Source organism: Saccostrea cucullata, unplaced genomic scaffold (genome assembly GCF_032062105.1).
Source record: "Saccostrea cucullata isolate Sc308-1 unplaced genomic scaffold, CSIRO_AGI_Scuc_v1 ctg2674, whole genome shotgun sequence".
Taxonomy (NCBI): Eukaryota; Metazoa; Mollusca; class Bivalvia; order Ostreida; family Ostreidae; genus Saccostrea; species Saccostrea cuccullata.
In genome coordinates, this window is record NW_026918258.1 from 44,061 (window position 1) to 59,161 (window position 15,101).

Below are 15,101 nucleotides of genomic sequence, written 5' to 3' on the forward strand. Positions count from 1 at the left end.
CTACCTGAGGATGATTCCATATACTCAGTAAATATCACTAATCACGGCTTTGAAGTACTTGAAAAAGATTTTAAAAGGTTTCCCGATGTATCCCTATGTAAAACTTTGGTCGGCCATTTTGGCCCCACCCTAGCCCCAGGGGTCATGATTTGAACAAACTTGAATCTACACTACCTGAGGATGATTCCACATGAGTTTCATCTTTCCTGGCCCAGTGGTTCTTGAGAAGATTTTTAAAGATTTTTCCTATATATTCCTATGTAAAACTTGGGTCGGCCATTTTGGCCCCACCCTAGCCCCGGGGGTCATGATTTGAACAAACTTGAATCTACACTACCTGAGGATGATTCCACATGAGTTTCATCTTTCCTGGCCCAGTGGTTCTTGAGAAGAAGATTTTTTAACAATGCCATTAATTTTTCTCTAATTCATAATTATCTCCCCTTGGAAAAGGGCATGGCCCTTCAATTGAACAAACTTGAATCCCCTTTACCCAAGGATACTTTGTAGCAAGTTTGGTTGAAATTGGCCCAGTGGTTCTTGAGAAGAAGATGAAAATGCGAAAAGTTTACGACTCAGGTGAGCTAAAAATGTTAAGAAGTTTCTTATTCATGCCGTTTCAATGGGTTTGGAGAAGAAAAGTTTATTTAATATAATTTTAATCCAGGTGAGATCTACCTAAAACGGTTAAACCTATAAATTGTTGATGATTTCAATTTCAATTTACACTTCTTGCTCACACATTTTCTCTAGCAATGGTTCAGAGTCTGCATTATAAATAGCTCTCTCCTACCTGTGGCTGCTTGATCACATAAATTGACATAATCTTGAATATTTACGCCTTTATGCTGTGACATCATGTTCAGCCAATGACAATTAATATTTGTTTCTATCACAACTGAAATCAATAATTGACATCATGAGATGAGTTTTGGCAAATTAAAATGGGGCAAACAAAAAGGTTACTGCATAAGAAATAACCCCTTTGATTTCAAAAACATCATGACAACATTTTCTTCAGTATTTAAATAAATTTTTATATAATGCTTGATATGCAAAGAAAATTCACAATTCTAGGATAAATTCCATAAAGGGGAAAATGACTCTGCTTTTACAATAAATCTATTACAAAACATTTAAACATCATGCTTTATAATACTGTATAGCATTTGATTACTCCGTAAACTTAGTCCAAAAATATAAACAACTAATTTATAAACTCTAAAGTTAATTATAAACTTTTGTCAGCAGTATCTCCGAATAAAGCTAGGTATTTAATAAGCTCAGCAGTACATTAAAAGACGTGTTTCCACAAATATAATGTGATACAAAGATTTCTACAAAGTTATTTGACGCAATGGAATGTGTGGACTAAAAAAAATTACCCAATCCCCCTGATTTATTCTTTAAAATCAGCAAAATAGTGATATGTGTCATAAAATATTTAACAATGATGAATGACGGCCATTTAAACCATTCATAAAAAGTACTCCAACAACCAATATGTTGAGTAACAAACAACGAACATTGATAAATGCAAATATCACAGATAAATATAGCTACATTGATATACAAAAAGTGTAAACAAAAACAAAAAATTTGAACAATATCAGGGTAACTAAAATACAGTAATGGACAGCGGAAAAATATAATAAAGGACGGAGGGGAAAAACACAGATGTGACTAGTACAGAAATGTTGAGCTACAAGCAAGACTGAATACAGTGAACGGTATATATTAAGCCGAGTAAAGTACACTAACGTAAAACACGTAATTTATTGCTGCGGAATATACAATAAAAGCAGCAAGATTTGGCAGCGTGTGTGCTTCAATAAATGTATAAATATCTGAATTCCTTATACATATAACTATATACTAGTATATTGCCATTCAAACCTGCAGATGAGAAATAAATATATATCTTTTTTACAAGGAAACACTTATACCAGAATAATAGTTAGATCACACACAGAGTCTCTCGAATTTCAATAAAAGCATACGATCCTTTACTGACACAACTGAACACAGATATGGGAAACAATGATGAATGGATTCTCTAACTTATGGCGGGGATGGGGGCCTGTTTGTTTTTCTTGGCCTCCTGCGTTGCGATTTGATTGGCTCGTTCCTGCCTCAGACGTTCCGTTTTCAGAGCCTTGGATGTCACATGTAGTGGAGGCAGTATTTTGTCAATTTTGGGAGATTTGGGGAATTTCAATAATGTGGCCACTTTGTCCAACATTTTCCTACAATGACAGAAATGTGTAAAAAAAATAAAGTTAATTCCACACACAGGTAAATGGTTTGTTTTTTTTTCATTTTCTATATTACTTATTTTTGTAATCAAACTTCAAAAATGCATAAAATAAGCCAGTTACATGTAACATCACTTTCAAATGCCACTGATTAAAATATGAAATTATAATATAAAATATTGAAATTTAGAATTACTCTAGAATAAGCTAGTTTCAATTTTCAGATAACTTTAAAATGAGATATATATAAAATGCTTATCATTCCTGATACAACTTACTCAACTCTGATTTTCTGCAAACAAATAACAATGAAGACATGCATCAATTTCAGTGTATATAGAATTTGATTTAAATGGTACATGTGTACCGGGTATTTTGCAACTAGAACCTAATAACTTTAAAATGTGTCTGTTTTCTGTCAGGACAATTGCTAGTAGGTAGCAAAGTCAAAATTTACATAATCAGTGATTTTATATAAGAGTATCATATTTCTAAGAATTACCAATCACATTTGTTGGAATTTTTGACTCAGAAAGACACATTGCATTTAGACTACACCAAAGGTGCTACATTTCATCTATTCATACATTGTGGATAATATACAAGGCCTCACCTTAAGCCTTGCCCCCACATTGAACCTCTAGAACAGTTAGTTATGAGTCTCACCTTAAGTCTTGCCCCCACATTGAACCTCTTTCCCCTGTCTCCAGCACTGAAGTCTAGCACCATTCTCTCCTGGGCCAGGATCCTGACCCCGATGTAGTGGTTCAGCAGGAAGTGGATCGGCTGGAAGGGAGGAGCGTGTACGTGGGTGTTCTGATCCTTCCACAGCCACTTCCTCTTCTTGGCTCCAGTGTAATCCAGTTCTATACCTCCTAGCTGGTCCATATTTAATCTGAACAAAAGAGGAATCCGATTTATTCACAGTAACTTCTTCGCTTTTCAGCGTAATAGCAGAATTAATTATTTCCACTGGGTATAAACTTACTCATACAATGATGGTATATTCAAAACATTGATTGAAATTTTGGGTGATTTAACACATACATGTATGTAATTTAGTCTGTACAAAAGAGGATTTATTCATAAAAATTACTTAACTTCGCTTGTCAATGTAATAGCAGAGTTACTTTGTGTTAAATCACCAAAAATTTCAATCAATGTTATGAAGATACAAATGTACCATCATTGTTTAAGTAAAACATGATTGCCCAAATGGAATTAATTTATTTGGCTCATGGATTATTCCAATTCTATCCCTCTGATACACTAACTGGTCCATGTTTAATCTGCCACAATTAAAGGGTGAAGGATTTATTCATTATACATGCAGGCAAACACCTAGCTTCTTTACTTGATAAATGTAATAACAGTAATGTTTGTACATCTTTTGGTATACCAAAAATTTAAGTTTACAATGATATGCATGAAGCATTTAGCAAAAATTATGCATAGAAATATGTATTGAATAGAGCAGTCAGTGAAAATAATTTACTTTTTATCTCTGATTGACTGATTCATCATAAGAAAAAATCCATGTCATTTTCACCTGCACATGACCTTTCAAGAAGTATTTATTTTTACTATATTGACCAAAAAATGTATTGGGAATTCCAAATTGATACAAAATATAGTATAGGGTTTCACTTGTACCCGTCTTCCACTCAAGTGAACACAACATGCAAACACAAAGAATCTGTTTAAAAGATAATCAATTTATGACCTATTTTCTGAGAAATAAATTCTTTGATATTATATTAAATTTAATACACAGTAATGCTTAATTAAGAACATACCTGACTACACCATTAGGGTGGTAACAACAGGCAAATCCATTGGGTTCAAACACGGCTAGAATGCTGGGCTTCTCTAAGTCTGCCTGTACCACGTAATTAAACTGTCCCAGCTGTACTGAGGTTATAGCAATGGCCAGATTTCCTGAGGGATAGCTAAGTAGGGCTAAGGAATCATATACATGCAGTCATGTTTTCAGATAAAAAGGAAGCTAGAAAAAGCTCAATGTAAATCCTTATTCACAAAAAGTTTCATCGAATTTTATCAGTTTGAATTTCCTTTTGAAAATGTTGTTTTAATAAAGTTTAAAATTCATCCTTAGCAACTATTTTTTACAACTTACTACATAAATACCCAAATACATTCATGATATCAGATGAGAAATATTCAGAAGTAAAGAAAGATAAGAAAGGTTACAGACATCTGTAGCTTACAAATAAAAGTTGGTATGTTGGCATTTGCTCCTGGTTTGTTTAATTGGTTCATTAATTTTGTACTTAAATAAAAAGAATATAAAATTTTTCAAGATAAACAAAAAGGATACAAAATATTCCCTGTTCCATCTGGAAACATGGTCAGGAACTTCTGTCCATTTTCATAAAACTTCTCAACTAGACCCAACTAAAAATAGAAAAAAAAACATAGGTATGAATCTGCAATCCAAGACTTACAATACATCTCAAGTATAATTTTGCAGCATTAAACTTTTTCACTTATTACAAAAGAAAGATATCAAAACTACAGTAATGCGACATACAGGTTTTTTTTTTTCAGATTAAAAGGAAAACAAAGGAGAACATATGGCATGTTCTCTTACTATAGGGACATATAAGATAATGTAGTATTGTGTGCTATATACAAGGTTTACTGTATGATGTGTTATAATTACAGGGTTTACGGCATTGTGTGCTATAATCATGGTTTACGGTATTGTTTGCTGTTTACAGGATTTACGGTATCATACCTTTCCACTCTTGATGAGGTCTATGTTGATTGGCTCCGGTATGAAGGTGTCATCCTCCTCCTCGCCCGCCAGGGGACTGGGGGGTCGGACCGTCCAGCCCTCCTCCAGACATTTCTGGGAGGACAGCTGGTAATTTATTGTCTTCATCTTCTGAGCGACTAAAAACAGCACAGAATAGTGTTAGTGGGGACCCTTAGGGGAGATTGAAAATGCTCTCTGGGTAAAATAAAGCATATTAATATAACAATTATATGAAGCTAAAAAAGAAGAGGAAATGATAAATAATTTATAAACAAAAATGTAATGAAGAAAATGAGAATGAAGATTTTAAAATGTCATAAAATTTTTCGAGTCATTTATAATCATGGAAGATTTGGCATATAGTGTATAAAACAATCATTTATGACTCAGGTGATATATTGATGTTAGTGTTGATCATAAATGTACTAAATGACACATTAGAAAGCTGCTTGTTAATTTTTTCAATGCTTAATTGTCTTTTTTTACCACCATAAATCAACTAAGAACTAAGAATATACCTGTTTAATATTTCTAATATCCTTGTACCAGAACAATACATTGTAACATCGCTAATTGGTCAATCATTTAACAGTTCAACCTATATGTACAACAGTATATTCCTCCATAGTTTATAAAGTAATATGACATGTTAAAATCATTGATACGCCATGAGTATGATGTTATGCTGATACTAAGAGTATATACATCTTCTACGTTCTACAATATACGTAACACACATTATACAATGTCCACTCCTCCGCTCCACTGAGCATAATCTACCTGCCAACCCAGTTTGACTCTCTGGGTTACGAAGTTCCGCGTAGGTCAGAATTTTTTCGGACTTTTCCTGCTGCCTTTTACTGGCACCAGAGGGAGGCACAGAGGGAATAAAACTCCCAGAGGACCTAGATTTATGGAAACTTAACCCTGATTTGGTAGGGCTTTTACTGGGGAAATCGAAAGTTTCATCTGCTGTTGTAAATAAATATATTAAATAAAATGTTCCAAACATAATTTAAGAAAATTTTTCTTTGTTATATTTTAAAAATAATTAAATGGCAATAAATCTTATTTGAATTATTTATTAAATAAATTGTTTAAACTTTTTATTAATTACATGAAATATTATTCCTAGCTTAATCCAGAAAAGCATGGGGTCAGTAATGCATGTATATCTGATTATAATTGTAAGCACTTTGTTACTGTTCATTAGACTTTTTAAATAATATTTTAATATAGCAATATGTAATATATTTTGTAGTATTTAAATCTATTTTTAGATATGGTTTACAAATTATTAAGGTGAAATTATATCTTTATAAATTGTAGTCACTTAAATTTAGCTTTTTTTGCATAAGTTTTCGCTAAACCAATAAAATATCTTTTTTTATTACTAAGAGCAGCACAGAAGAACAACACACAAAGGGGGGATAATCCATTTCTTCCTTGTCAACACAGGACAATACTAAACACTACAAGTTAAAATTTTCCTCTCTTGTGAAGCAAACTCTGATTCCATTGATGACACAACAGATGGTAATGTGAATATGAATATACTTGAAGTATTGTTTGTAATCACAAATAATTATGAATAATGAAGAAAAACACACACACTTCTAAGTAAGGGAAATAACTTAGGAAATGCATAGTTCTTGTTAACTTCAGAACTTGGAATAAAGGCAAACATATCTTGTTCAAATACAATTGTAACGATAATAGGGAATGCACATTACTGGATATTTCTTTTGGCTCTAGCCTGCTTTTGTTTTCACATAAACTAAGCCTGTAAATTTCCCATACCAAGCAAATTAAGGTGTAAGCGACATTACTAAGGGAAGTAACTCTAACCATAGATAATGTGATGGCACACCAAACTGTGTATCAGCTAAGATATAAGTTGGGCTTGTGGGGGTAAATATAGCTCTGAAAAGCAAAATAAGGTATAAAAAATGACCCGTAACCTATGCTTGGTAATGGTGGTGGAGATTGGCTATCTGTAATGTCAAAATTAAAACTCCATACATTTATATGTCAGTTACTGAAGCCTAGGATAGATAAACTCAATCACACTCCATGCTTTTTTAAACTTTTCAAAATTACATATCTTACTGAGTAAATTATGTATCTGTCAGTCAATTTAAAGTGAGTTTTATACATTTTAGAAATCATGCCCTTTTAAAATACCAGCTTTTCATAAATCCAGTCTCACTGCAATTGAGTAATGTAGAATATTTTTGATCATAACTTTTGAAAAATAATACATGTAATATGCTAGCACATTGTCTTTACAATTTAATCAAGAGATTAAATGCAAGTGTCTAATGGGTTAAGAATCTAATGTATGCATCACATTCTAGAGTTTAGTGTACCACTTTAACATAGGTTTGTTTAAGCATCTCAATTAGCATACCTGCATCACCATAAATGCTATAAGCATCCATCAGAGTTTTGTTTCGACTTCTGTAAGCTGGTCATGTGACAAAACAGGCAGAAAGACAGACAAAGGAGGAAAAGAAAGAATAAATTAGAATGACAGAGAAAATGAATGACAATTTGTATTAAAATGAACATTAATACAATGAAAATATACAATGATAGATCAAAGGTAATTTAGCTAATGAAGGAAAGGTATGAAGTAATGATAGAGATGGTAATTTTTTTCAAGGTGTTAATTAAATTAATGCATAATTTTGGAATGCTTTGGCAAAAATATCTCTTGATGTACAAGAAAATGATAGATGGTGAAATACATATGAATGAAAAAAAAATGCAAAAATTAATCCAAATACCCACTGTAATTCAAGCTATAAATATTTCTATTATCATTATGACTTTAATGCTCTTTGCCAATAAATGAAGCAAGCTAGATGAGATTTGATTGGTAGTTGATTAGGGTTATGAACTTTACAGGGTTGGATTCTGGGTAAAGGTCAATAGGTCATGCAGTGGCACCTACCCAAATCTTTGTACATATTCTGGACGTTCATCAGCTGTCTGTGTCGAAAAACGGGTCTAACGGCTAAACCACACACAAAATAATACAAGGTTACACATCCAGTGAATATTAAAGTTCAATCCTGAGACCACAGATAATAGCTGTTGTATTTTATAATGAATTAAAAGAATTGCCGTGCAAAACTAAACTTGTGGATATACATGTATATGCATATTATGTGCATTATAATTTTCAGCACATGTATGCTATTTAATTTTCAAAACATTTTAAATAACCTTTTTAAACTCAACAGATAAATTATTTGCAGTCTCAGATGAAACAAAATGAAGAGAACTAAACCTGTGTATATCTTTCTTTTAGAGACTTTAATTTTTAATTTCCAAAGAAATTATCATAATGCCAATAAATTTAAAACACACGTTTGATTCTCTAGTGATCAAATAAAGAAACAAAGCACCAAAAATATAACATTTTAGCAGAATGTATATTAATATCAGGAAAAAAAAGTGAAGAAAAAAATTGAAAACATGAAAAACAAGATGTTAATTAAATCTATTAATGAGGCAATTTTTGCTGTTACTGTGAAAGGAGCAGAAAATTAATTAAATTATAAAATTGCAAGCAAATACATGTTAAATGAAAAGATAACCAAACTGTTGATAGCCCTATAAAAACTTGGCCTGAATGAAGAGCAGTAGAAGCTGCTATAAAGCACTGTGGAGGTTAACTTACAAGAATAGAAATTAGACTGCTGCTGAAAGCCAGAGGCTTCCTGTTGCTTCCTCTGCATTTCCTTCTCTCTCATTCTACAACATTCAATAACAGTCTGTAACATATACTTTAACAGTCTGCAACATGCAATAACAGTCTATAAAAGTACAAAATCTCATTATCTAAACTTGATGGGACCTAGAAAAACTCAAGATATCATTAGTTGGGATTTCAAATGTTACTTTAAAACATATCAGTGGTAGTGCAATGGTATTCAAGATATCTGGTTTCAGATACTGAATTTTCTAAAAACTGCACAAGTGCAATACACATATAAGAAACAAGAAATGCACTAAATCAAATCTACACTAACCCGTAATCTGCAAATATCGTACATCAAATAATACATTTAAGTATTTTCTTCCAAGCTTAAAAACTGCACATTCACATTGATTAAAATTCATGTGATTTCAAATATTCAAGATTTTCCTTGAACTTCAAATTCCTTTTACTTAATAGCATCTTTAGAGAAAGTTTTTTTTTCTCACTCAAAATCAACAGAAACTGTCAAAGTAAAGCAGGCCTTGCCGTTCCCCCTCACCTCTGTAAAGCCCTTTCTTTAGCCACTTTTCTATCCTCTTTTGAGCTTCCATAGTGAGGGTGACTGGAGATGCTGATTTTCTTGGTCAGCGATTTATGTTCCGCCTCTACGGCCTGCGCCTGTTCTGTAGTGAACTCGACAAACTCCCTGTAGTCGTTACAGCAGTACAGCTGGTCTGGGGGGAGAGTCTGCTGTTGTTCCAGGGTGGGCCAGGGCTGGACCGCGTGACCACAGAACTCACACGTTCCTCCGAACATTCCCACGACGCGGCCATGCTCGTCTACCTCAGCCTCTTCATCTTGAGTGCGCTCAGAGGGCTCGCTGACCTCTATAACCTTTTTCTCAGATTCCTTGTTGTACTATGAAATATACATTAAGCATATTAAACAGGGCATACAAAATACTCACTTTGCTTTTAAAATATATTCGAGGGAGTAATATTAATACAATTCACGATATTTTTTCAATCTTAACAAATTTTCCACCTGTATTAAAATATATGTTTATGAAATGAAGAGCTAATAAAAATAAATATTTTGGTAAAACCATAACCTTAATATTTGAATGATGCTTTTGTAAGAATTTCTTTATCTGATTATGAAAATATTAAAACATGCATTTAAAACCAAGTTTATGATAAAAAAAATTGTGAAAAAAAACAACTGAAAATGAGCTTATAAATTTTTCTAACCAACCAAAAATGACATATAAAAATCAAATGTCCTCCATTTGATATGACAATAAAATTAAATCAGTGCCTTTTATCACAATGTTAGTTACAACAGATCTGAAATGTACCTGAACACTTGCATCAGCTGTCAAAAAAAGATCACGGCTAATAGCATATTTCATTGCCAACTACTACACTATTACTACATGTATATAAGTATGAGTAAAAAACATGAAAAGTTTCCTTTTAGTTGAAATTTATTCAGTTTGAGGTTAAAAACCCCCCCAGAAAACTTGTGCATCAATTAACAATGAATTTTACTGTATAGTGCAAGGGCCGGGTTACTTTAAAGCTCACAAGAATTCATGGCTTGCTGTTGTTTTCTAAAAGTGCTTTGTGGGTACATTAAATCATAAACATTGGATTGCCCAGTTACATGATGAATATCAAAAGCTGTTTATTCAATATGAATTTATTTAGTGTGTTTAAATCATTGTGATGTACACATAAATTTTATCCTGCACCTTGAAAAAAAAATTTCCTAGCAATTTTTCTCACTTATTATTTGTTTTTTAAAAATATTAAATTTCTAAAATAAAGTTAGTACAATTAACAGTGCTCTAATTAGTAATAACAAATCACACCACATGATTAGTACTAGAGGAATTAGATTGACAGTTATAGCTCCACCTCCACCTGGGGTCTAATTGGTTTCTGATAAGCTACTTGCTAAATTAAGCCACACCTCCAACACTAAAGCTCTACACAAGCCACACCCATTTTACCTGCAGTATTTGTGGTGGACCGATACTAGGCATGAAAGTGCGATCATCCTGCACTTTCTTCCCTGTATATTCCTCCTCATCAGAACTCTTTATAACAATAAATTCATTTGAATCTCATTTCAATGATAACAATTTAAAACATCATATTCTTGTTTAGTGTGTTTGTTTTTTTTGTGCGTGTTTGTGTGTGAATATGCAAAAAAAAAATATTCATAAATCAATTCTTAAAATACTGAAGACTTCACCCTCATTTTAAATATTCATATAAAACTTAACACAGCATTCTTTTTTTACCTTTGGTTATTCTTAAAAATTTTCAAAGATAAATTACCTATTTTCATCTCTGTTTGAATTTAATTTGCCATTTTTTTCTCTTTTTTCATTATTTTCATTACAAAAATGTCAAATTTGATAAGAAGAACAAACCATTTCAAATTTTTGATTATTAACACAATCAAACAATGAAAATTAAATATGACAATATATTTGTATACAACACACTGTGTATGTATTCTTACCGTATCAGAGTCACTGCTGAGTTCTAACATGGGGACCCCGAACTCATCGTTGATGGGGTACGGGGAGGGGGCGGAGGACTCCTCCTGTAGGGTGGGGATGTCGGCCTTAGACTCCTCCTTCTTACCTGTATTGGTACAGAAAAAAAACATGATTAATTAAATGAAATTGACATCTGAATTAATTAAGTTGACTGTAAATTCAGTTACCAGGGTACATGTACATGTAACTTGTGCAATAGGAAACGTATTTATGAGAATTGATCCAAACAAATTTCTTTTTTTATCTGGAGTATGGCACATTGTATATAAGATGTCATATTTATTTGTAAATATAGTCAATTATCTTTATATCAAGCTCAATGGGACCAAGAAATAATTTCCTAGATATCTGAGTATTCAAGATATCCAGGGTAAAATGCCTGAAGAAATGGTGGTTGAAACTTTGAAATCATAAAAATACATCAAAATGTCAGTAAAATTTAAATTTTTGTTTATACCAGAGTATTCAGAAATCAAAATACCAAAGGACCTCTGCAATAATAAATCACACATTAAAGTGAAAAAGAAGTGAAATTTCAGTTCTTGAAGATCAGCAAGGACCTTGAGGAAAGTGTATTGGAAGAAGTAGGTTTATAAGAATTATTTTTTAATGATTTTGATTCAAATTTTGGGAATATCATGGATGCAGAAGCAATAGAAGTTATCTAGTTTGCTATTTCATAATAAAAATGTTTTGAAAAAAGTAAAAAGGTCTATTAAACTTGATTTAAAATCAAAAAAAAAACTTAAATAGTTCCAGTGAAACAAAATTATTTTAGAAGATATTGGATAATAAAAAGAACTCAAAATGCAAAATGAGCAACATAATTTTAGTCATTATATGATCAGATTTACATTTCTCGAAAGTGACAGGTCTAACAAAGACCTGGAGACATTTGAAAATTTTAAATTTCAATTGAAATTTTATTATCTAATTAATAGCATGGTCGGAACAGCAGAATAAGCTTGACTTATTCTTAATGCATATATCTGACATAAAAACATTCAACCATATTCAATATACTCAAGGTATTAAAAATGCCATTGATACTTGATTTTGTACTTCTATTTTTACCGCTTTCTCCCTCAGGTATGATCAAGTATGATGAAGAATAGAAGAGTTTATTTTACCTGGTGAGAGGCCATCTTCTTCGTGCAAAGAAAGTAAACCTGAAAGACAGGAAGATGTGAAGAGAAGTGCTTCTACCCCACGGCACACTCAAGTGTGATTCACTGGAAACACAGGAAACTAATCACAGAAGTGTTAAAAAAGTGTTGCTGTGTAGTTTGAATGATTGATTGTAGTGCTACATTAAAGACAAGTAAATGCTTTTTAAAATTCACAAGTAAGATAATCATGATATCTTTATTTGAAATCCATGGACATTAATTTTAAAAACCTACAAGTTCTTGATTTTTTCCCATTGTTTGAAATATATATAGCACTTAATGTATTCTAATAAGTAATTATAGGTTTTTTTTCTTCAAATATTTGAATTATTAAAGCCTGCATTTCTGAAAAGATCATACTGAAATGCAAATTCATTTAAGCCTGTGATCTAACAGGTTCATTTCAATTTGTGTCAGAGTTTAAGGTGATTGCATAGTGCAGTTTTTGTATCATGAACAAATCAACGCATTCTGGTGAAGTATCATTTATTGTCACTGCACATGTTTTGGTGACAAAATGGCTAAGAGTATTTAACCTTTAGGCACAGACTTGGGTGAAGTCTTAATAGAATCTTTCTTTTGTTTTTTATCCTTCTCTGAAATGTTGCATAAGTCACTGAAAAGTTTTATACGATCCACAGAATATAAGTTCATTTACCTTTAAAATGCAATTAGTGCAAACCTTTTGTTTTATTTGTTTATATTAACCAACACTTTAGTCCTAATATTTACTTATTTTAAACATTGTTAAAAGTCATCAGTACATAAAATCAAGACTAAATTCTAAGATATTTCATTTCTTAAAAGTAAATTACAAAAGTTTCTAAGCATTTAACCATAGGATAGATTTTTCTAAGTGCTGGAGAAAAAGTTGCCGCTTTTGCCCATAACGCCATGATCAGATATCCACTACAAGAGTGATTGGAAATCCTATCCCTGGATGTAAGAACCTGAACCAAAGAGATAAAGTAATAGACGTGCGAGACTTACTATCTCGAGGTCCAAGTAGACGAGCTGTTCCGGATTTCTCCGCTTCCTCTAGCCAATCCCAGTCTGTCTGGGTATTCTCGGTTATAAACGTTACTTCACGACCATCGAAAGTTTTTTTTTTCATGATGTCTCTCTTTCTAGACCTGGACTTTCTTCTACAAAGTTAAAAAAATCACTTCAATTTTCTTTTCAGTTAAAATAATAGTTATGTATTAGTGTAAGATATGTGGCATCCTACTAGCTTAGGCTAGTGGGTTAACCCTTTTAGCTGAATTGATAGTCTTAGCACTTGACTGGCAAGCCCCAGGTTTAATCCCCAGTAGAGGCACAAAATTGTCTGTTTCAGTTATATTACACAATTTGCATTTAAATTAAGTGATTTTAAAATAAATTGTTTTATACCCTGTGGGTGTGCCGTCCCCTGAACTTTTGTCGGTTCCTGATTCGGGTTCGGGAGCTTCTCGTCGGAATCCTCGTAATACCGCTGGCCGAGTTTTACCGCTTCCTTGTTTGGCTGTAGAAGAGGCTGTTAGGTAAAAATTAATCGCATACTTAAAAGATGTCAAACAAGCTACTTAATAAATCATATTTTTCAGGGATAATTTTTCTTGAGTTTTACTTTTTTGAAAGGCATATTTTGATTATGAAACATATACTGAAGCAAATATTATATAAGAGTGGTCAAATAAAAATTCTTGAAATCTAAAATACAATAGATGTAATTCTATTCTATTAAAATAAATGTCATACCTTTACTTAAAATACCATAATATATCCAAGGTGGGCTATCAAGTTTGATATACTCTCCGCCATAAGATGGTATGTTTTTGCAGTTATTCAGTTTGTACATAATTGTGGAAAAAATTCATTTACATTTTGAGAATGATACATTTTAGTTCCTATATATTCATTATGACATCACAATTAAGTTTAATACACATAAACCTATGACATCATAATATACCAGCAGTTGTGACATCACAATGCTAATTTTCACACACTTACCATTTGACACAGTAGATTTGTCATCTTCATCTTTGGAGTTAATTTGTTCGTCTTGACTATCTGAGCCCGAGTTGGGGAGTTCAATGTCATCATTATCCCCTCCTCCACCTATTGGGGGCAAAGGTTTCTTCAGAGGAAAGCGGGATTCCGAAGCGTTGTCGTCCGACAAGATCTCCATGTTTAGTACTGGTGTTACCAACCTCCAAATCTACAACAGTTGTAGATGCATGTGTATGTTTGCCGAGAGAAATATTCTTTATTTATTTTTCATTTTAGTTGTTTGATTTCTTTTTAGCTGCCATGGATTGAAACCATTAACAATGTTTAAGTTTAAAATCCAACACAACTATAATTAAAATCAACGTCAGATTTTACGATAGCACATAGTCGCGGACCTAATCTATCAGCTGACTATCTGTCTTTTATAAACGTGAAATAAGAAAAATACTGATATTATTGAGTCAGTATCTATAGATATGCTACTATAACACGAGTCAATGTGACATTATTCTGGTTTACTTACCCTTTAAGCCCCCTAGTCCTCCATCTTAGTTTACAACTTGGTTGATAACGACGATCACATGACTGAAATGTCATGAAATTATTGGTTGTTTAAATTTAA

The 15,101-nt window shown here is 32.4% G+C and overlaps 1 protein-coding gene across 1 annotated transcript; it reads right to left on the reverse strand.

Moving 5' to 3' along the window:
* Positions 1–1,021: 1,021 nt before the first annotated feature.
* Positions 1,022–15,085, reverse strand: LOC134260761 (glutamate-rich protein 6-like). Its single transcript, XM_062743312.1, has 18 exons — positions 15,003–15,085; positions 14,480–14,687; positions 13,877–14,000; positions 13,475–13,629; positions 12,446–12,484; positions 11,276–11,400; positions 10,758–10,844; positions 9,303–9,661; positions 8,723–8,796; positions 7,991–8,053; positions 6,996–7,028; positions 5,815–6,003; positions 5,014–5,171; positions 4,594–4,670; positions 4,052–4,204; positions 2,918–3,150; positions 2,534–2,612; positions 1,022–2,246 (listed from the first exon to the last, which is right to left on the reverse strand). Exons 2-18 carry the CDS (start codon positions 14,655–14,657, stop codon positions 2,057–2,059), a joined length of 2,316 nt encoding a protein of 771 aa, XP_062599296.1. The 5' UTR covers positions 14,658–14,687; positions 15,003–15,085; the 3' UTR covers positions 1,022–2,056.
* Between the last annotated feature and the right edge of the window lie 16 nt (positions 15,086–15,101).